The sequence below is a fragment of the Phyllostomus hastatus genome, unplaced genomic scaffold, assembly GCF_019186645.2.
Source record: "Phyllostomus hastatus isolate PE091 unplaced genomic scaffold, TTU_PhHast_1.1 phas_scaffold_60, whole genome shotgun sequence".
NCBI classification, from domain to species: Eukaryota; Metazoa; Chordata; class Mammalia; order Chiroptera; family Phyllostomidae; genus Phyllostomus; species Phyllostomus hastatus.
The window spans coordinates 13663624-13686988 of record NW_025334038.1 but is presented as its reverse complement, the minus strand read 5'-3'; the positions used below and the strand labels follow the sequence as shown (position 1 = coordinate 13686988).

Here is a 23365-nt window from a genome sequence, read left to right as displayed (position 1 = left end):
CGCCAATGCTGAAGATGACAACACAGAAAGACTGAAAGAAACTGTCTTTCCTGATACTTTTGAGCCACAGCAGCCACCAGTCCTAGAGTCTGAATTACCACAGGATTGCTAGGTAATATATTTCCTTCTTGTTTCAGCCAGTTTTGGTGGAGGTTTCTGTTAGCTGAAAATCATTCTAATATAGAAGAAGAACAGGTAATCTGCCTGAGTATAAAGTGGTTTCATGTATTTTTAAAGACTGTAATGCAGTTCTGATGCCATGAGCATCTAGAGTGTTACCATCTATACTTTCAGCCAGTCCAAGCACTTACTCGAGTCTCCAGGAATGCAAGTTCCCAGTGGAAACTCCTTGAGCAGTGGTTGAAATGGGCTTCATCCTCCTGGCACATCATTATTCTCAGTGTGTTTACTAAAAGGATGGAAGAACGAATAAATAATGGCACAGGTGCACAAAATTAAAGTGCCTGTCCAACACATCTACAGTTACCATGAATCCATTTTATTTCTACATCTTCTCTTTTTAAAAACTACCAGAGCTCATTAATAAATTATTGCTGCTACGAGTTCCTGTCCACGTCATATACTTTTGGAATTTTACCCACTGCATTCATTGCATTTCTATAGGTCTCCCTTCATAGTCCCTAATTATACAGCATGAGGATATACATGTGATATTTGTTGAATAATGCAAAATAAAATACATTTACTGTAATGTCATGCCACCCCAAATCACGAGTTCATTGGATACCTTATATTTTTGTTTTCTACATATTCAGGGGTGTTTGCACAGCTGCTGGTTAAGTTACCTCATGGCTGAGGAAAAAGCTGTTGCTGGAGGCCATGTGTTTAGTTAAATCATCCTCTGTAAGAGGTCACCTGCTCACGGTAAATGCCGTTTGCCTTTAATAGTGCAGAGAGAGTCACTGTCAGAAGGAAATGTTGCAGGATGAGGTCAGCGTGGCTCTTACCTGTTCTAGGAGAATAATGAACATGCAGGGCACATCCATGTCACTGACTTTTCTTACTTCACTGGTGTTTATTTGAATGCAAGAGGTGTTCAAAGAGGAGAATAGTGACAATGCACTGAGAGGCAGGGCTCCTGCTCTCTTGGTAATTAGGTGTCACGTGGCCTCCCTTAGCCCCAGCAGCCTCATTTACAAGATGATGGTGTTGCATTTGATGGCAGTTCAGTACATTTTTATCAGAAAAAGTGGGCTTCTGACTATGACACAGAGTGCACAAACATGCCACCCCCAGTAAGCATAAGCAATTGAGCAACTTTAATGCCTCCATGTACTTTTAATCACATGGGGATAATACCACTAGCAAATTTTCACTATGCACTGGCCATATTTCAACTGCCAGTGTCTGTATCTCTGTGCCTATGAGCTTTCTCTGGGAACAGAGGACGACTGCCTTATGCTTAACCCACAGTACATAGATTAAGATTCCTCTCAACAAGGAACTCCCAGAAATTTCCCTGTGAATATCCCAGCTTCCTGGCCCCACAGGACCAATGCATCTTGGGCATGTGTTTTGTATAGTCTCTCAGAGTTTCCCACAAGTGTTAGCCCTGTGGACCACTATGAGATATTTCTTACTGGTTTCTTTCTTTCCCTGTAGCACTTCTTGTTCATTTCACTTCCCTAATGATGGTCCCTGCACTTGATAAATACAATTTTTGTTCTTGGATCCTATCTCAGGCTCTGCTTCCAGGAGAATCCAACCTAAGACAACACCATTATTAGCTTTCAAGGTGCACATCAGGAACTGGGGAGTATAAGTGTTTTGAGAGTGGCAAAGAGAGGCAGCCAAAAATTGAAACCAAAAATAAATGAGAAAATCATAGTAGGAAAAGGAGATCCAATAAAAGTAAAAGAGAGGAGTGGGTTAGGAAGAGAAAAAATATAGTATTAAGTAGGTAATCAGGACACACTTGTAAGTTAAAAATATATAAATACAGTGTACATTACCACATCCTTTTAAATGAACAAAATGTAAAGTTTTGAATCAATAATAACTTCCATTCAGTTGTGTTCCTCTGCTCTGAAAAAAGAGCAATGCAACAGCAATTCTACTGCTTGACATTCTGGCTAATGACACATGGTCCCTGCTGGCCCCTATTTCAAAGACAGTGAGTGCATTGGAGGGCCAGCTCATTTCAAACTTCTAATATGGGTACACTACTCAAATTAACTTACCTTCAGGTCTAAGGGTGACAAGATCGTGTCTACTAGGGTGGAAGATGGCCTTGTACAACGCTTCTGCTGTTTGAAACATTCTTTGGAAGCACACTTTGCACCTGGTTTCATACCTGCTTTCAGCACAGATGATAAGCACAGTGTCCCTTACCTAGTTATCTAAGACAAAGAGATTTCTCTTCAAGGAAAACAACAACTTCAATCTACCTTGGAGAGTTTATACTTAAATTGCAGTGAAACATGATTTTAATTCAATATAGAGGGAATTTAATAAGTAGCTTCCAGAGAAAGGGCATTAGAATAAATCCAAATATCTAATTGCATTAAAGAAACTATAATTGGTGAATTATAAATTGAAAGGAATTTCTGTAAAAAGATACTAAATTGGACATCAAACAACTGATTTATGTGATCATCCTGAAAATGTGAAATTATAATTCTTTATGAGAAAGCCTGTATAGGGGCTGCTAAAGAGAAAGAAACAAAGAAGGGGTTCCTCCCTCCTGGCTCAGCAGTAGCTTCCCTGGCCTAAAGGCCTTGCTGACTCTGAGCTCAGAGAAATGTGGCTGGGACCAGGTCATGAAATTTTTTGTAAACTGCATTGTGTAGTTTGCACTTCATCCCAAAGGTAAGGAGAGACCCATGAGAGACATTAAGTATGAACAGGTTTTTGATTTAGAAAGTTCCCTGAAACTTCTGTGTGAGGAACAGAGTGGGGGGAGGAGAGGAGATTAGAAACAAAGGAGATGGTGGTTATGATGGTTGTTAGGAGAGAGGTGAGCAAAGTCCAGCAGGAAGGTAGAGCTCTTACCTGTTCTCTTTGGGAACAGAGATAATAAAGGTTGGGAGTCCATAGCAGTCACTACTATGTGGTGTATGAGAAGTGCCGAGGCAAAGATCTAATGCATCCACATGGCTTTCACACCTCTTTTCATGCTGTCATTATCTAGATTTATATATTATCTCTGTATAGGAAGACCTGTGATAACTTACAAGTTAAAGTTAAAATGAAGTGCCAATCATCTATTTAAGTTGAATATATGCCTATCCTATGAGCTAGAAATTCTAGTCTTAGGTATGTACCCAACAGAAATGCACACGTCTGAGCACCAAAGAAATGTGCAAGAAGGTCATAGCTGTGTCATTTGTAATAGGCCAAATTGGAAAAAAAAAAAAACCCAAATACCCATCCATCAATGATATACATTGATAAATTATGGCATATGCAACAAAATAATGAAAAATAAACATGGACATTACATAAAGCAATAAAAATGAACAACATATTGCTACATATCACAACATGAGTAAGTCACAAAAATGCTAAGGATTAAGGAAGATGGTGGCTTTGTTGGAGGGAGCGTAACCCCCTTCCTCTATGAAGGGGAGAGAAACTCGCAGATCTTTGGAGGAACAGAGCAAGGAGCCTAGGTTATTGCAACATTTATGAAACAGGACATCAAAAATTATAGCAGACATTGAAAAACTAGACGGTAAGAAGAATGTTTCGGGATAATAAGGACCCAGGGATTAGCATGGGAACCAGGGAGGTGGCAGCCCCCAGGCCCAGTGCTCCTGGGTCTGCCTCAGGGCACCTGGGAGAGCGGAGTCGCTGCTCCCTCCCTGGACAGTGGGATTGAGCAGCACTGGGGGAGGCCTTATTGCTTGAAGGCACAGAGAGGGGAGTTAGACTGGGAGACAGTCACACAGGGGCTGCAAGCACCCACGAATAGCCCTGGGAAGGGTGAGTGCCCCCAGCCTGCACGACCAAGGGAGGCCTAGCTGTGCACCCACACCCTCACCCCGGTGAGAGTGTGGTTCTGTGGAAGACCTAGACCCCACAGCCCTAAACAAAGAAAGGGCATGGGTGTTCTAGGGTTTCTGGAGCCTGCGGTGGTGAACTCCGGGGAGCACGCGCCCCTTTGGGATTCCCAACTCTCGTGCTGTGAATCTGGAAAGGACACAGTGCTTCTCGGGTTCCTAAAACCCACAGCGGGGAAATTGGTGGAAGTGCATGCCCCCTTTGAGATCCCTGGAGCTTGCATAGTGAATTCAGAAAAGATGCGGGTTCTTTCTGAGAACATAGAGCCTACCGCGGTGATATTTGGGGAAGGGCTCAACCCCTTGTGGTTCCCGGAGCTTGCGCCGTGAACCCAGAAAAGACTCAGGAGCTCTGAGGGGTCCTGGTGCTGGAGAGACAGACTGAGTTCTGACTGGGAGGAGTGAAAAGCATTTCGAATGCCCCTCAGCCTGCTGAAGGCAACAAGACCAGAAAAACTGGTTTGGCCAGTTAGAAACCAACAAGAGTTTTTTTGTTTTTGTTTTTGGGGGTGGGGTGGGGTTTGGCTGCTGTTGTTTGATTGTTTTGTTTGATTGTTTCACTTTATCTTGTTTTTTAAGTGACTTTTTATTTTTTGATTCTTATTATTTTTATATCTCTCAATTCCTTATTCTCTTCCTTTATCCTAGTATTATTCTTTATGTTACAGGGTGCAGCCAAGAGGGGGGACCCCAAATGGGCATTTGAAATGGGGTCCAGAACTTAAGGTGTCCAGGAGATTTTAAGATGTCTCCCCCCCCACCCCGGTGTGGGTTGGGGGAAGGGACAAATGGAGCAGGGCCATTGAGAGCTGTTTTGCATAGCAACAGCCTTGCAGCTACCCTCTGGCGTGGTCATTTAACATATCTATAGCCTTTGGTTGGTCGCTTAGATATGTTAAATAGCTGTGATCATTTCTGAGCCAGGGGAATGGAAGTAACTTCCCCACCAAGACGTGACTGGGGGCAGATCCCCCAAGCTACAGCGCCTGCGTGGGAGCTCGGAGAAGATTGGCATCAGAACATGGGCCACACCTGCCCAGACTCATGATGGCAGCCCAGTAAAGCTGGAAGGATACAATTCTGGCAAGTGAAGTCGAGTGTGGGAGGAGTCAGAAATGAGGCTGCAGAGGAAGATTGGCCGCGGGGATTTAAAACCCAGACTTGGCGGCTATTGGGCAGGAGGGAGAACCATGCTGCTTTAGGAAGGTGAACCATGCGCAGCCCTGAGAAGGAGAGAACCATGCGTCTTTAGCAGAGTGGAGACTCCTGCATCCCAGAAGAGAGAGAACCGTGCTGCTTTAGGAAGGAGAGCCATGCGCAGCCCTGAGGAGGAGAGAACCATGCGGCTTTAGCAGAATAGGGAGGACCTCAGCTTTAGAAGGGAGAACCGTGCTGCTTTAGGAGAGAGAACCACGCGGCCTTGACAGAGTGGAGACTCCCGCAGCCCTGAGAGGGAGAACCACGAGGCCTGGACAGAGCGGGGACCCCCACAGTTTTAGAAGGGGAACCACCACCTGGTTTTAGCAGAGATCCCAGCAACTCAGCCGAGGGTGCCGGGAACCCAGGGAGGTCTCCCAGTCGAGGTGGAGGACTAACTAAGAACCAGAGGACTGCCTGAGCCATGGACTTCTATTTCCTTTCCTGAGATACGGTACTCTGGACTGGGCAAAGGGGGAAGGAAAGAAGGACTGTGTGTGTTTGTGGGTGTTTTGAGGGACTTTAGGATTTTTGATGAAGACATTAGGTCCCTACTTTAAGTTTGTATAGCATTAAATAAACATTTCCTTTCCTTTTCACGAATCTCTAGCATTGAGAGACGTCTTTCCTCTGGCGGTGGACATAATGGACCCGGGGCCTTCTTTCAATAACAGTATATTGTCCCAGGCCCCCCTTGTCTGTTCTGTAACATTTACACTCCAAATTTATCTCTCCTGCACTCCATCTTCTGCTTTTTTCCCCTTTTTTTCAGCCTGCAAGTTTCTGCAAATTTGTATTATCTTTTACCCACTTTTATGACATTTTTTATTTTAATAGTATTTTGGTATTATTTTTCTTTCTTTATAATCTTCTTTGCTTGGCTGGTTATACTGTCATTTGATAGGTTCCCCCCATTATCTCAGTCACAGTGTGTTGATAATTTACTGTCCTTCATTTCTGTTCCATTAGTACACCTCTCAAGGTTCTATACTCCTTATTCTTGTTATCTAGATCTCATAGATTCTGCCACATGATTGCTGCTTTAATATTATTGTAAATAAGACCTAGTTCATACAATTGTAAATACTACAAAACACCCTTCCCTGATCTCAGCCCACTTCGCAATTTCCTGAACTATATTATTGTGGGGGTTGTCTCTATTCCTCTACACACTACTCCTATTTACTAGTCTTTATTCCCACCCTACCTCAGAATCTGATCTCCCACAGCCTCACAGCTTTCTGGATCCAAATAACAATCCTTTCATCCCCAATAAGAGTCTTATCTTCTTTTCATCCTTTCTAAAACATGGCTAGTAGGGTGGAAGATCACAGTTAACACTATAAGTAGCCAAAGGATATCCCATCTCTTCTCTACTGCCTGCTACTGTAAATATCATAGAATACTGTCTTGCTGTCTTAAACCATTTTGCCTTACTCCTCCAATTGATCACAAAAAAAAGAGTAGGGGGAAGCTATGAACACCAGGATACATGAAGGACACTGCACCATTGAATCTCACAGGTATTCTACCACATAAGTTCACACCATAATTTCAGGGAACAAGAACAGATCAATTTAAGAAACAGAGGCTAACAAGAAGAGTCTCATGAACACTGAGGAAACAAAGAAACCATCCCCAAATGAAAGGAAAGGAAGAAGCCTCAGAAAGAATGCTAAATGAAATAGAAGCAACTCAACTATCAGATATTGAGTTCAAAACAATGATTATCACGAAGCTCCATGAACTCACAATGAGGTACCAGAAACTAGAGGGAAGCTACAACGATCTCACTTCAAACTATATCAACATGAAAAAGGAAATAGAAACTCTCAACAAGGGCCAAGAGGACATGAAGAATACAATTTCTGAAGTGAAGAACACAGTAAAAGGAATGAAAAGCAGGAATGATGAAGCAGAAGACTGGATTAGAGAATTGGAGGACAAAGTAGAAAAAAACACTCAGAAAGAGCAAGAAAAGGAAAAGAGGCTTAGAAAGAATGAAGAGGGATTAAGAGAAATGCAAGACAATATGAAATGTAATAATATCCATATAATAGGGATACCAGAAGGAGAAGAAGAAGAACAAGGGGTAGAAAACCTATTTGAAAAAGTAATGAAGGAAAACTTCACTAATTTGATGAGAGAAAAAGTCACACAAATCTAGGAAACACAGAGAGTCCCAATCAAGAGGAATCCAAAGAGGCCCACTTCAAGACACATCATAATTAAAATGGCAAAATTTCAAGACAAAGAGAGAATATTAAAGGCAGCAAGGGAAAAACAGGAAGTAACATACAAGGGAGCTCCAATCAGGCCAACAGCTGACTTCTCAATGGAAACATTCCAATCCAGAAGAGAATGGCAAGAAATATTCCAAGTAATGAGAACCAGAGGTATGCAACCAAGGCTACTTTACCCAGCAAGGCTCTCAGTCAAGATAGAAGGCCAAATAAAAAGCTTATCAGACAAAAGAAGTCTAAAAGAATACACCTCCATGAAACCAGCTCTGCAAGAGATGCTAAAGGGACTGCTTTAAGGAAAGGAAGGAAAAGAGAGAGAGGAACACATGTACATAAATGGCAATGGATAAGTACCTATCAATAATAATCTTAAACGTAAATGGATTAAATGCTCCAATCAAAAGACATAGAATAGCTGAATGGATAAGAAAACACATATGCTGCCTACAAGAGACCCACCTCAGGATAAAAGACCTGCACAGGCTGAAAGTGAAGGGCTGGAAACAAATTTTCCAAGCAAATGGACAGAGAAAAAAAGCTGGGGTAGCAATACTCATATCAGACAAAATAGACTTCCAAAAAAGGGCCATAAAGAGAGACCTAGAAGGTCGCTTCTTAATACTCAAGGGAAGAATCCACCAAGAAGACATAAATATTGTAAATATACATGCACCCAACATAGGAGCACCCAAATACATAAAGAAAATCTTAGAGGACTTCAAGAAAGATATTGATAGCAACACAATTATAGTGGGGGATTTTAACACCCCACTGTCAAAAATGGACAGATTGTCCAAACAAAATATCAACAAAGATATTGTGGCATTAAACAATACCTTTGATGAAATGGACTTTACTGATGTATACAGAGCCCTCCATCCCAAAGAAGCTTAAACACACATTCTTTTCAAATGTACATGGAACATTTTCAAAGCTAGACCACATGATAGGACACAAAACAAGCCTCAACAATTTCAAGAAAATTGAAATCATACCAAGCATTTTCTCAGATCACAAGGGACTGAAGCTAGAAACCAACCCCAAGGAAAAAAACCCAAAACACTAAAAATCACGGAGATTAAATAGCATGCTATTAAACAACAAATGGGTCAAGAATGAAATTAGGGAAGAAATCAAAAGGTTTCTGGAACCAAATGAAAATGAACTCACAACAACCCAAAACTTATGGGACACAGCCAAGGCAGTCCTGAGAGGGAAGTTCATAGTGATACAGGCCTACCTAAAAAAGTTAGAAACATTTCAAACAAACAACCTAACTCTACATCTACAAGAACTGGAGGGACAATAAGAAAGACAGCCCAGAGCAAGCAGAAGGAAGGAAATAACCAAGATCAGAGCAGAATTAAATAACACAGAGACTCTAAGCACAATTCTAAAGATCAATGAATCCAAGAGCTGGTTCTTTGAAAAGATAAACAAAATTGACAAGCCTTTAAGCAGACTCATCAAGAAAAAAAAGAGAGAAGACCCAAATAAACACAATCAGAAGTGAAAGAGGAGAGATTACAACTCATACCACAGAAATACAAAGGATTGTAAGAAATTACTATGAAGAACTGTATGCCAAGAAATTTGAAAACCTAGGTGAAATGGACAAATTTCTAGAAAAATATAATCTTCCAAAACTCAATGAAAAAGAAGCAAAAAGCCTGAACAGACCAATAACAGCAAAAGAAATTGAAGCAGTAATCAAAAAACTCCCAACACACAAAAGCCCTTGACCAGATGGTTTCACAGGAGAATTCTACAAAGCAATGAAGGAAGAACTGACCCCTATCCTTCACAGACTATTCCAAAAAATCCAAAAAGATGGAAGACTCCCAAACTCTTGTTATGAGGCCAACATCATCCTAATCCCAAAACCAGATAAAGACACAACAAAGAAAGAAAACTTCAGGCCAATATCGCTGATGAACATTGACGCTGAAATCCTCAACAAGATACTGGCAAACCGCATCCAACAATACATTAAAAAGATCATACACCATGACCAGTGGGATTCATTCCAGGGATGCAAGTATGGTACAATATTTGCAAATCAGTAAATGTAATACATCACGTAAACAAAAGCAAAGACGAAAACACATGATCATATCAATAGATGCAGAAAAAGCATTTGATAAGGTAAAGCACCAATTTATGATAAAAACACTCTGCAAAGTGGAAATAGAAGGAGCATTCCTCAACATAATAAAGGCCATATATAAGAGACCTACAGCTAACATCATACTCAATGGGCAAAAGCTAAAATCTTTTCCACTAAGATCAGGAACAAAACAAGGTTGTCCACTTTCACCACTTCTATTCAATATAGTACTGGAAGTTTTAGCCACAGTGACCAGACAAGAAAAAGAAATAAAAGGCATCCAAATTGGAAAGAAGGAAACAAAAATGTCACTGTTTGCAGATGATATGATAGTGTACATAGAAAATCCCATAGACTTGGGCAAAAGCTGATTGACCTAATAACTGAATTTGGCAAAACAGCGGGATAGAAAGTCAATATCCAGAAATCAAAGGCATTTCTGTACACCAACAATGAAACAGGAGAGGCAGAAATCAAGAAACAAATCCCATTTGAAATAGAAAAAAGAAAAATAAAATACCTAGAAATAAATGTAACCAAAGAGGTAAAAGACCTGTATTCAGAAAACTGCATAACACTGAGGAAAGAAATCAAGGAAGACACAAACAAATGGAAACATATACCGTGTTCATGGATTGGAAGAATTAATATCATCAAAATGTCCATACTACTCAAAGCAATTTACATATTCAATGCAATACCTATTAAAGTACCAATGGCTTATTTCACAGACATAGAACAAACACTTCAAAAATGTATATGGAATCATAAATGACCCCGAATAGCTGCTGAAATTCTGAGAAAGAAGAGCAAAGTAGGAGGGATCACAATACCTGACACTAAACTATACTAGAAGGCCACTGTAATCAAAACAGCCTGGTACTGGCATAAAAACAGGCACATAGACCAATGGAACAGAACAGAGAGCCCAGAAATAAACCCAAGTCTCTATGGTCAATTAATATTTGACAAAGGAGGCAGCAACATAAAATGGAGTAAAAATAGCCTCATCAACAAATGGTGTTGGGAGAACTGGACAGCTAAATGCAAAAAAAAGAAACTTGAGCACCAACTTACACCTTACACAAAAATAAATTCAAGGTTGATAAAAGATTTAAATATAAACTGTGAAACCATTAAAGTCCTAGAGGAGAACATAGGTAGAAAAATCTCAGATATTTCACGCAGAAACTATTTTACTGATATGTCCCCTAGAGCAAGGGACATAAAAGAAAGAATAAACAAATGGGATCTCATCAAAATAAAAAGCTTCTGCACAGCTAAAGAAAACAGTATCAGAATAAAAAGAGAACCAACTGTATGGGAAAACATATTTGCCAATGATACCTCAGACAAGGGTTTAATCTGCAAAATATATAAAGAACTTACACAACTCCACTCTAACAAGACAAGCAACCCAATTAAAAAATGGGCAAAGGACTTGAGCAGAAACTTCTCCAAAGAGGACATACAAAGGATCCAGAGACACATGAAACGATGTTCAATATCGCTAGTTATCAGAGAGATGCAAATTAAAGCCACAATGAGATACCACTTCACACCAGCCAGAATGACCATCGTAAACAAAACAACAAATGCAACAAACAAGTGTTGGAGAGGTTGTGGAGAAAAGGGGGCCCTAGTGTACTATTGGTGGGATTGCACACTGGTACAACCACTATGGAAAGCAGTATGGAACTTCCTCAGAAAACTAAAAATGGATCTGCCTTTTGACCCAGAAATTTCACTGCTGGGAGTATATCCTAAGAACACTAAAACACCAATACAAAAGAACCTTTGCACCCCGATGTTCATAGCAGCACAATTTACAATAGCTAAGTGCTGGAAGCAACCTAGATGCCCATCAATAAATGAATGGATCAAAAAACCATGGTATATTTACACAATGGAATTTTATGCAGCAGAAAGAAAGAAGGAGCTCCTACCCTTTGCCACAGCATGGATGGAACTGGAAAGCATTATGTTAAGCGAAATAAGCCAGGCAGTGAAAGACAAATACCATATGATCTCACCTTTAACAGGAACCTAATCAACAAAACAAAGAAACAAGCAAAATATAACCAAAGACACTGAAATAGACAGTGCTGACAGTGACCACAGGGGAGAGAAGAGGGAATTTCGGGGGAGAATGGGAAGGTTTACAGGATCAAATTTAAAGGACACATGGACAATAACTAGGGGAAGGGTGGTAATGGGAGGGAAGTGGGGAGGGATGGGTGGGTGGGCTGGATTGGGAGTAAAAGGGAGAAAACTGTACTTGATTAACAACGATTAAAATAAAAAAAGAAAAAATATTAAAGCAATGCAATCTGGAAAAAATGTATTTATTTTTCAAAACAGGTTAACCTAGTTCAAATTATGTACATTTAAAATAGTAAAGTTAACTTTCAACATATTTGAGAATACTTTTAGCAATACTATGGCTTTAGTTATTTAATGTACCTCTAATTTTGTTATATTTCCTTATGTTATTATCTTCAATTTTTGAAATAAATATTTGATTCTCCTTCCAAAAAAATGCTAAGGAAGTAAAAGCACAAAATATAAAATCAATTTATGTAAAGTTTCCTGTATGCAACAAGTAATTTATGGTGTTAGAAGTCTGAGAAGTAATCCCACATGGCGAGAGGAAGTGGTAGGGAAGGAAGCAGAGTGCAGAGGAGGCCCCAAAGATACTCACAATGGACAGTCTGCCCTCCTTATCCACAGGTATTGCATTCATAGCTCCGATGAACCACCAGAATGAAAAACATCCAGGAAAATAGTTCTGTTATTGCTGACATGTACTATGTAGTTAGGCCTAGGATGGTTGCACCTGTACTGAACATGTACAGATTTTTCTTGTCATTTTTCTCTAAAAAGTATAGCATAACAACTATTTGCATAACATTTACATTGTATTAGGTATTATAAGTAATCTAGAAATGATTTAAAGTATATTAAAGAATACAGAAAGGTTATATGCAAATACTATGCAATTTTCTATAAGGAATTTGATTATCCACATGCTTTGCTATCCCAGAAAGGTCTTGGACCCAGTCCCCCATGGATACCGAGAAATGGCTGTATTATTTCTTAAAGGGGTGGTAATTGAATGGGAAGGTTTATTTTGTGAAAATTCATAGAGCTCTACTTATAATGATTTGTTTATCTTTTGGTTACACTCCTTAAGAAAAAAACCATTTATATAAAGATCTAAAGAATCACAAATTCATAGGAAATTAGTTATAAGTATGTAAAAAGTTATATTCCTTTTTGCCACTAGAAAAAAAATCTACAATCCTGAACAAGTTGTTTAGAAATAAAATAAAACCGACTTCCCAGAGAGGAAGTGGTGACAATAGTTTTTGTTATGCCTCTAAGCTGAGTTATTACAACTAAATTATATGTCTTTGAATGTTTTGGTAGAGTGCTCACTTTGGCAGCACATGTACTAAAATTGGAGCTGTAGGTAAGATTAGCATGGCCCCTGTGCCAGGACAACGCACAAATCTGTGAAGCATTCCATATTTAAAAAAGAAAATGTTTCAGTAGAGAAATGTAAAAAGGGAAGCGATCTGCATAACTTTCCATATTTTTCAGACTATAAGACGCACCTTTCCCCGCCAGATTTGGGAGGAATAATGGTTGTTAATGCTGCTGTTGAGTTCTGTTTACATTTACATTGGCGAAATATTATGTTTCTTATGTTATTAAATATTTTATCACATTTTTTGCTTCAAAAATTTTTCCCTATTTTCCTCCTCTAAAATCTAGGTGCATCTTAAGGTCTGAAAAATATGGTAGTTCTAAAAGGCAATATGGTATAGGTGAAAGCAAACTGAATTTGAAACAAATTGTGTGTCAGAGCCCAAGGGAAAATAATCCTGCCTAACGTGTATCAAGCACTTATTATATGCTAAGCAATAAGGTAGGAAATTTATATTTATTTTATTTTATATCAATACAATAATCTTATGAGGTAGTTACCATTGTTATACCCATTTGACAGGTTATAAAACTGAGACTCGGGAAGGTTAAATAATTTCCTTATGTTCCCACAGATAGTAAATGGCAGGGCAGCATTTGACCTCAGACCTGAAGATGGCAGGGCAGCATTTGACCTCAGACCTGACTGACTCTTAACCCCTTATATTCATCAGTGGGTGAAGCTGGGCCAGTAGGCACATCCCTGCATGTCTTAGACTCCTCTGTGAAATGGGAGTCTGGCCAGATTTGCCTTTGAGTGGCAAACTGTGGTTGTGCCCATTGTTTAGATTGGAAAGGGAAGGCTCAGTCAACCAAAGAGAAAATCTTTTCCAAACCTGAACTCAGAAGAAATGGCAGCCCCAGTGCCAAGAATCTTCATTCTGGTAGTGTTCACCACTTGCCTAATCAGAAGAACCAGCAAAAACAACCTCTTTTAACAAATATACATTCCTGGATCCCCTGGAAATATACTGATCACAGGCTGCAGAGCCGGGACCTGGGAAAACTGCTATTGTTGACTTTCCCCCAGATGACAGTGATTTTTCTGTTTTTATGATCAATAAAGGGTTTGAAAAAATAAATTGTGGATTTCAAAAAATTTAGGCAAGCTTCTCAGAGAGACTATTTCTGTCTTGACTCAGGCCACGTAGAAAATATAAATCAGTATTCAACAAATGCTTTTCTGCACGGATCTATCATAGGATGTAGTCAGGATCTAAGTTATTTGCTTTCTGGTGATTTAATACAGAAAAAAATGGAAAATCTAAAGGGTAATTTGCATCTGATAGATAAATTTGTCCTGGGAATCTAACGCACAGCATAGTGATTATAGTCAATGATACCTTACTATAACCTTCAAAGGGGCTGAGAGACAGATCATAATTGTTCTCACCACAAAAAGGAAGTGATGTCATGTGACCTGAGAGATGTGTTAGAGAATGCTAAGGCGATAATCACATTATAATATATAAACATATCAAACCAACACAGTGTACGTCTTAAACTTACAAAATGTTACAATATTGTTAATTAGCTCAGTTATAAAAGAGAATTAGCATGTCTTTTAGAGTCTTTTAAATACATCTTAAACAAGTTATTTTTTTTAAAGTAGATGCTATACTCCAGCCAGTTCACCATTTAACTTTCCAACAACGTTTAGTATAACCAAATGTTTGTGGTTAAAGTCAGATTCATATTCTTTCAAGGCACTAAAGAAGGAGGGACATTTCCAGTCTGTATTGAAAGTTTAAATGACAGGATGATTTAGCAAAGATATGAAAAGTAGGTTCTGCAATATTTTTTCGAGAAAAATACTTGAGAATTTCTACTTGAAGTACTTGATTAAGAAGACAGTTTTTTGAAATTGCAAACACAAATGATGTGATTTTTCTGCTAAAGCTGATGTTATCTAATGTACTATTTCAGGAGTTCGAGAGTTCAGGTCCTAAGAATGATATTAGATATGCAAGCACGTTGAGAGAATCCGAAAGACAAAATATGAAAAAATGTGCCTGCTTCGTAATTAGACAGCTATCTCCAGCCCAGTCAACCCTGGGAACCATGCTTAGAAACAGCATTTGTGACATTTGCCAAGCCAATCTAGTACAGAACATTCTAGAAGTGCATAGAATATCTTGAATAACAATTAAAAGTAAGTTTGAATACATTTAGAGTAGCAATACCTTGTATTTAAAAACAATGAAATGCAAAACAGAATGGACAACAGGTATAGGAAGATTGCATCTCATGAATGATTTTGACAGCTGTCAAGAAAAATGATTAAAGTTTCAAAAGATTTTAACAAGTCTGAGGGATATCCTTTTGAAATGATCAAGATCAGAGTATGTGTGAACACAGATGTGTGGGAGAGGAATCTCTTAAGAAGAAAAACATTTTTTTTAGAGATGGTGATAGGGCAAGAACAAAAAAGAAAAATTGCCTCTCCTCTGAGCTCTGCTCAGCTCAATTAGTACAATGTCACAACTTGAGAGCAGCACGCTTGAGTTGGCAGACAGGCATAAAAGATACAAATGGAAGAACACTAGCCCTTAGGAGCCACTTCATGCCACCTCTGAGATGTGGGGATAGTATACTGGGGTCTTGGGATAATAATTACTGTGTTGGGAAATGGTAAAATGTTTTAGGAGTATGTGCCCCATTACATTATCTTTACCCTAAGAATAAACCACTCTGCATCCCTAAATTCTATGACATGATATTTCATACTTAAAGAAAAGGTAGAACAACAAGTCTCTACCCCTACCCATGCAGGAACAGGACACCTGAATGTACTTAATCATCGATAAGCTTGGGCTGCCTTCCATATTAGTGCTCAAGAAGAAGACTTCTTGCTCCATTACAGTCTGGGGCTCCTGCCAACTACTAACTCCAAAGTGATCAGGTCTATGCCAGGAATGATTTGGATTAAGTTAGTATAAATGTGAGTCTGCCTAGTTGAAAAGAGGATGCCAAAATTGGTTAAATTGAATTAAACCTTAAGTGTTGCCACATTTTCCTGGGTAAATACACATTCAGGCAGAATGACAGTTATCCTATTTCTATATCCTAACATGCTGCTAATAATTAATGAAGCAGTACTAAAATGAGTAAAAACTATCTCTCTATAGAAACTCTTTCTCATCCAGAAGTCTCCTTCTAAGAAAGAAATGCTCATGCTAAAATATACCTGTATGTATTTGAGAGGAAAAAAAGATATTCTTTAAAACATTATTACCCTGCTATGAAAAATAAAATGCAATGAAAAATAAAATGCATCATATTCATCATTTCCAAATTTAGGCCACTCTTCTCTGGGGAGAAGACACACCTTTAAAATAGCAATTGTTTCTAGCATTCGTACATATTTAATTTGTATCCTTTCAGTCTGTTGCAAGCATAATAAAAAGCCTTTCAAAAGTGCATTTACATAGATACCATGCAGTTTTAAAAGCACAGGTAACAAATCTCAGTCTAGGATTTTTATTCATACTCTGTGAAAACAAGATTTGCAACATATAAACACAATATAATTTTTTGGAACTGGCTTGTCTTTCATTGTGTGAAGGACTCATAAAGGGAAATGTTAAGTCCAATGAAACTTTAATGTCCCCATATTTAATCTTCTATTAAGCAAACTCCAAAAGAAAAAAATCATAAAAATATATAGTACAAGTGCACTTAAATCCACCCAACATATTATAGACTGTAACAAATTAAAATGTATTATGTCTTTTATTATGCACAGTAGTGTCAAAGGCATGGGCCAACTGATCTGATACTCAATTCAACTATTTAGAAGTTTTCCACTTAGATAGGAGATCTGGGTAAACTGCATGTTGGAGCTATTTAGCATCACAAATATACTTAGCAGAAAGCTACTCAAGTATTGCTGTCATTTTGGCACTTCTAGAGAAAGAGCTATCACATTGATAGGTTTTGGTTTAAAAGGGAGGCTTTTTATGAGATATCATAAATATTGATTTCACTCATAGATTCACAACAGTTTATGAGCTGTGTGTACGTTACATAATACCAACCTTTCCATTTATATCACTGAGTTAGATTTCAATGGGAATCCAAACACCCAGGATTTTTCAGTCAAGTCTTGAAAGACCCCGGGCAATAATAATTTGGAGGTTCTTTTTCTTTCCTCTAGAAGAGCTCATGTTTTTGAGAATTCAAATGAAAAGTCACAGCATAAGAGACCAGAGTTCTAATATATTTTGTCTTTCTATGGAACTATCTACCCACAAATCACAGAGAAGGCTTCTTTTCAAATAAAGCATCCAATGAATAGGCCTGAATGCGGTATAAAAGGAGGAAGACAGCCCTTGCCCTCAAAAAGACCTACAGAAAAATAAAGAGGAGAATGAATAGGCATATGCAGGTACACTAACATTTACATAGGCATATGCATAATAGGCAATACATACATGTGAGATAGCTTAATATTTTTTTTATAAACAGCATTTTTGGCTCAATCTGAACTATATTGAATTTCCCTCATGCACAGATACTGAAGATATATGCCGCTTTTACTGATTAATTTGGTTATATATTTTTAAGGTCTTTATTGGGTGAATGGATGATAGAGTATTAATATGGTCTAAGAATAGGAAAATATATCTGAACATAAAAACTAATTGGAAAGAAGACAAATATCCTAAAGCCAGAAGTAAAATTGAACTTTACAAAAGAGCCTCAAGTGGGTGCACCTCTAACTAGACCATATTTCCAGCTTGGAAAAACAAATAGCGGCCTCTCCTAAAGAAGAATCACCATTAATAAAAGAAGCTTGGGGATATTTCCTAAATAATGAAAATTCCTGACAACCCCATTTATTTTCAAATGAATTAAAAAATGTGGATAACTTCTATAAAATTCTATGTAAACATAACACACAGGGGTTTCTCCCATGGCAAGAGCAAATATTCAATGGAGTCACCACAGATAGCTTCCTGCAAATATACTAATAGTATGTATGTACTTGCTTTAGAAAAAATTGCTCTAAGGAGGGTGTTTTTTTTTTAAATCTAGGACTTTTCACACTAGTATTTTCTCATGCCATTCACAGACTTACAAGTGAGAAGGAGTGCTTTTTACTTATTGCTGTAATCATAAAACATAAAGTATGGACTGGGGTGAAGTTTTTGATTCAAGTTTAACTAAGCCATATACATACTGGATAGCTGAAACCTCTTTTTATTAGAATATAGGCCATACTAAATTCAATTCCTGGGTCATTAAATCTCAGGATTCATTTCTGAGCACCACAACAAACAATTGTCTTTGGAATCCTATACTGCCTCTCTTGAACTTAACAGAAACATCTGCAGATAGGCCCACCTGAACTTAATTTAAATTTATGGAATTTATCTAAATTATTATTGAACTTGGGGTTTTTTATATGTACTACTTCTTAAGGTTATAAGCTTTATATGTCAGCGACATGTTTAGAACAAGTTTCCTTTAAGTCAAAACAGGCTTACAAGTATATTTATTTTATTCACACTTTCTAATTTGATAGACACATTTCTGTACCTTTACCTTCACATACTGAAAATAGTGTCTTAAAGTCTATGCTCAAATAAAGTTCTTTTATTCCTTAAGAATAAAGAAAGATATAAGGATTCCATACACTATTTATAGCTATAAATTTTTAGTAGTTATTTTCCATTTTAAAAGCTTAGAAAATGCCTATGGGGGGGTAAAATATTTTTCACATTGAGTATTTACCTGAAAACTTTCTGACCAAAAACCTGTATTATTCCTTTCTTTGAAGTAAGGCTAATCTGAGAAAGATTATCTCTGCTCTGATTAACTCTCTCCTATTTTCATTAATCAAATCCTTTCATTAATTTTCATTAATATTCCCTTCATCAAACTACTATACTTGTGGAGCTTTTCTGCAAACTTTATGCTGATTTTATGATCCTCTGCTTGTCTTCCCCAATAGGTTTACATCTGCTTTGAGGGGAAAATTGGGTCCTTATTTTACTACATAACTTACATAACTTTAAAATAAATATTTACTTACATAACTTTAAAATAAAAGACACATCACACTCTGGCCTGTCTTAGAACTTAAGTATTTTTGAATGATAAGTTTCTGTTGTCAATGAGCTATATGTCATTTGTTAAAACAGGGAAAAATAGGTAGAGATGTTGGTCTTGAACTGACAAATGATACCTAAACCCAGATAGAACTAGATATGCTATTCAAACTAATTAAAAACAGATGCATGAATGTCTCTCCCAATAAATAACCCATACAGAAAGTCTAACCAAAATGGAGTTAACAGGACAGAAATTAATATACTAGAATTAGTAATAGAAGCCTATATAACTATTCTAGTAAAGCAGTGTTGGAGAATAAAGACTCTACATGCCCACAGAAGACACACTGCACCTCTCTATGAATAAAGCACTTTTTTTTAGAATAAAGGATTTAAACTATCATTTTCTTGTTCTCCACCTATTCAACTAGATTTAAAAAAATATATATATATATATATATATATATATATATATATATATATATATATATATATATATATATATATATATATACTGGTCTAATTACCAGTATGCAATTGTGGGAGAAAAATTAGTTCTTTATTACAATTCTAACTAAATCTTAGAGGCTCTGCTGTATGGGTAAAGTCAGCTGAAATACTCAAATCAACTTCAATTGCTTAGGATGGCACTTTAACTAGACGTGTCTATGGAAGGGTATCCTTCAGGGTTCCATTTATGAAAACAGCTTTGACTCTTTGGGAAACAGGTAGAGAAATAGTTCAGAAGAGACACAAAGAGCTGTGGAAACACTGGCAAGAATGAAACCCCTCCAGAAAATTAGAATAATGACTTAGGTGAAAGAAAAATAGGAAACCAGTTTTTGGAGTGTATGATGAGACCAGTAATTATATTGATGGACATAAGTAATTGACATTCCCCCAGCATTAGTACATTTATATGAGCATGCGTGTGTGTGTGTGTGTGTGTGTGTGTGTGTGTGTGTGTACACACATCACTTTTATAGTAGTACCAATAATCAGATTATACTTCAAGATGATTTAAAATCAATTGGATCAATTTTTGTGAACACTATTACTGCTAATAATACCAAGTTGAACTTAACATTACATAGGAGTGGCCAAGACTTCTACTACTAATTGTATTATGTTAATTTCTGCTCGCTGAACTCCTCTCCTGAATTTGTGAGAACTTTTCATGAGCTGCTTGTAACAAGATAATGGCTTCAATTTTAATAGGAAATAAATAATAAAGGGGGTAATTTTTTTAGCTTTTTATTTGCTGCTTCATGCACTTTACCTGATTCTTGAGATCCAGTTTTGGACATGGGCGACCTCCATTGTAAGGTTTTTCTTTCAGCCATTTGGATCTAATTCTCACTCCAATCCCACAAGATGAACTGCAAGACCCCCAGCTGGACCAGTCGCTTAACTTGCAATCAAATGGGCAGGGGATGACACATTCTTCTTGAATATAACCTGAAAAGGAGAAGTTGAAGAGAAGGGAAAGAAAGTCTGATCAAAATGTAATGATCAAATTCACTTGGAGCCCAGAGTGCTCAACAATACTGCCACAGGGGTTCCGGGAGTTTTCTACTCAAATAAACAGACAAAAGTTCTCAGAGACAGATACATGTGATTACATCTGCAGTCCAAATTTGTGACATCTGTTTATTTCATAGACAATTCTAGGATGGAACAAGCAGGGAAAAGTGCACAGTTAGCTCTGCTTTCTGATAAGAAGAAATAAGGCAGTTCAGGGCTAATGATACTATCTCCCCTCACTGGAGATTCTGCCCCACCATTCCTATAATTTGGTCTGGAGACAGGGAATATAATAGAGTCAATTTTTCTTGGTGTCTGTGATCTTCGAGGCTTTCACTATGAAAACTCTTGATTCTCACTTCCAGGTACTGTGACTTGGAGTGGAGTGGGGAGAAGGACACGATGCACATCACCAATTAGCAAGAATGGGACATTATTGAAAGAAGAAAATAGAGGCATAGTGAAAGGCAGTCTAATGAGATATTGGACTGGAATCAGGAGATTAGGGTTGAAATACAGATACAATGTTCTGACTTTACTTGGCCCTCAGATCAGTTCTTGCTACAACCTTTCTCTAGATAATCTCACTATTTAACTATCTCCTCAAATGATCACTATCAAATATATATTTCCAATTCTGATCCCTCTACTGAGTTCTAGACCACCTATTCATCCTTTCTAACTGGATGCTCAATTACCCCCAAATTCAACATATCTAAAACTAAGGCCATCAATTTCCTCCTAAAACATTCTCACTCTCTTGTATTAGTCATTTTAATTAACTGCAGCATATTTGATTGCTATACACTAGAATATATACATGCCTGTATACTCTCTTCCCCTTGAATTTGTACAGAAGCTGTGAATATGATGGGCTGGCATGCTCACGATTAAGGTCTGGTGTGCAGCAAAGGGGAGGGGAGCTCACAGATATAATTCACATGCCAAATTAGTTGATTTTGAGTTAATCAGAAGGGAGGTTATCTTGAGTGAGCCTGATAATCAGGTGAAGAACCTTAAAATAATGACTAGGCTGTTTTTGTGGAGATAGATTCTCCTGCTGGCCTTGAAAAAGCAAGAACTTCCATGCTATGACATGCCTCTGGAGCATCCTATAGCAGGGGATGGAGGGCATCCTCTGGGACCTACGGGCAGTCTCTGGCTATCAGCCAGCAAGTAAACAGGGCCTCAGCCCTAGAAGTGCATGAAGATGAATTCTGCCAGTAATTCCAAAGGAGCTTGGAAGGGAAGCTCTCCTCAATCCAGCCTCTGCTGAGACCTTAGCCCACACATTGATTACAGCCTGGTGAGAGCCTTAAGTGAAACAGAGAATCTAGAGAAGCCAAACCTGTACTCCTGATCCTTGGGAACTGAGATAATGAATGTTTGAGCAAAGTCTGTGGTAATTGGCAATGGAGCAACTGAAAACTAACGGATTATCCAAAATAAAAAAATCTCTCAGTCATCTTAGATCTTTCTCCATTATTTTACACAAATATGTTAACAGGTGTAATAAGTTCTTAGGTTAAATATGTCCCCTCCTCTACAATTCTTATGTCAGTCTTTGGTTCCAGATATTTACTGTTTCTGGTCTGGGATACTGCAATGTTCTCTTCACCAGTCTCTCTTTTTCCTAATCATTCTCTTTAATATTGCTCAGCCACTCTGAAGAAAAAGTTACTCTTCTAAAACTATACCAACTAAAATGAAGAAATTAAAAAGAAAGATAAAAATACATAATTTATGCTACTTCTTTTAAAATCTTTGCTGATGCTTCATTGCTTTGAAAATAAAGTGCCACCTACTTTGCAAAAACTTAAGATTCTTTTCAAGAGACCCTAAGCAAGGTTTTTTTAGCTTGACTGTAAAATGTATTTCCATTGTTCAGGATACACTACAGACCAATTTGACCAGAATCTCAGAAGATGGATCTAGGCATTAGCAGTGTTCAAAGATCCCCAGGGGAGTCTAATGTGCACTCTAGGCTGAGAACCACATCCCTAACTTGTTTGTTCCTGTCCTCCCCTCTCGCCTTCCTTGAAATCTGGCCAAATAGACTACTCCAACTTCTCCAGCAAAAGGTGTGCCTTTCATCATGCAAAGCTTCTCTTTCTCTGGCCAGTTCCACCTTCCTGGTTCATTACTTCAACCACTCTCTTGACAATATAATTGACCACCTGGCCCCATTGTCCCTCTGCCATGCCAGTCTGGCAAAAGTCCAGACCTAGATCATCCAACCATTTCCTACTCTGAGCTTAACACTGAATTACCAAGCAGAGATGAAAATAAAATGCTAACACGCACTGGTGACCACACTATGTAGTCTCTTTCTTCAACAAAGTTCTCATACTGTCTCGTGATTCTTCCTCATTTTCTTCTCACTTCTATTTCTCATTACAGCTCTTTCAAACCTTTTCCACATGTCTTCAAACTTTTAAGAACTCACCTCTTCTCTGTGCCACCCAAATTGAAAGAAATGAAAAAGAACTTCTTTAATTTAATTTCCTATAATTATATCTGTATATAGTGCCATATATTTGTTGTCTCTCTTCATATCATAATGGAAAATGGCAGCCACTTTTCTATTAAAGGCACATTGCACCACTTGATCCCTTCCTAGACATTTTCAGGACCTTATGTCCTTTATTTCCCCTCCCTCTATGTGTGTATGTTTGTACACACACACATTATATGTGAAAAATAATTTTATACTTCTATTTCTCTTAG

General features: G+C 37.9%; 1 protein-coding gene and 1 non-coding gene across 2 annotated transcripts in view; one reads left to right on the top strand and one right to left on the bottom strand.

Moving 5' to 3' along the window:
• Window positions 1-23365, bottom strand: part of THSD7B (thrombospondin type 1 domain containing 7B) — a 776886-nt gene that overhangs the window by 208039 nt on the left and 545482 nt on the right. Inside the window, exon 14 of the mRNA XM_045826088.1 lies at window positions 20394-20572. Within this exon, the coding sequence (XP_045682044.1) occupies window positions 20394-20572 (179 nt within the window). The remainder of the gene's footprint in view (window positions 1-20393; window positions 20573-23365) is intronic.
• Window positions 13000-13104, top strand: LOC123810534. The gene has a single exon (XR_006784261.1). It is a non-coding gene; the product is annotated as a U6 spliceosomal RNA (small nuclear RNA).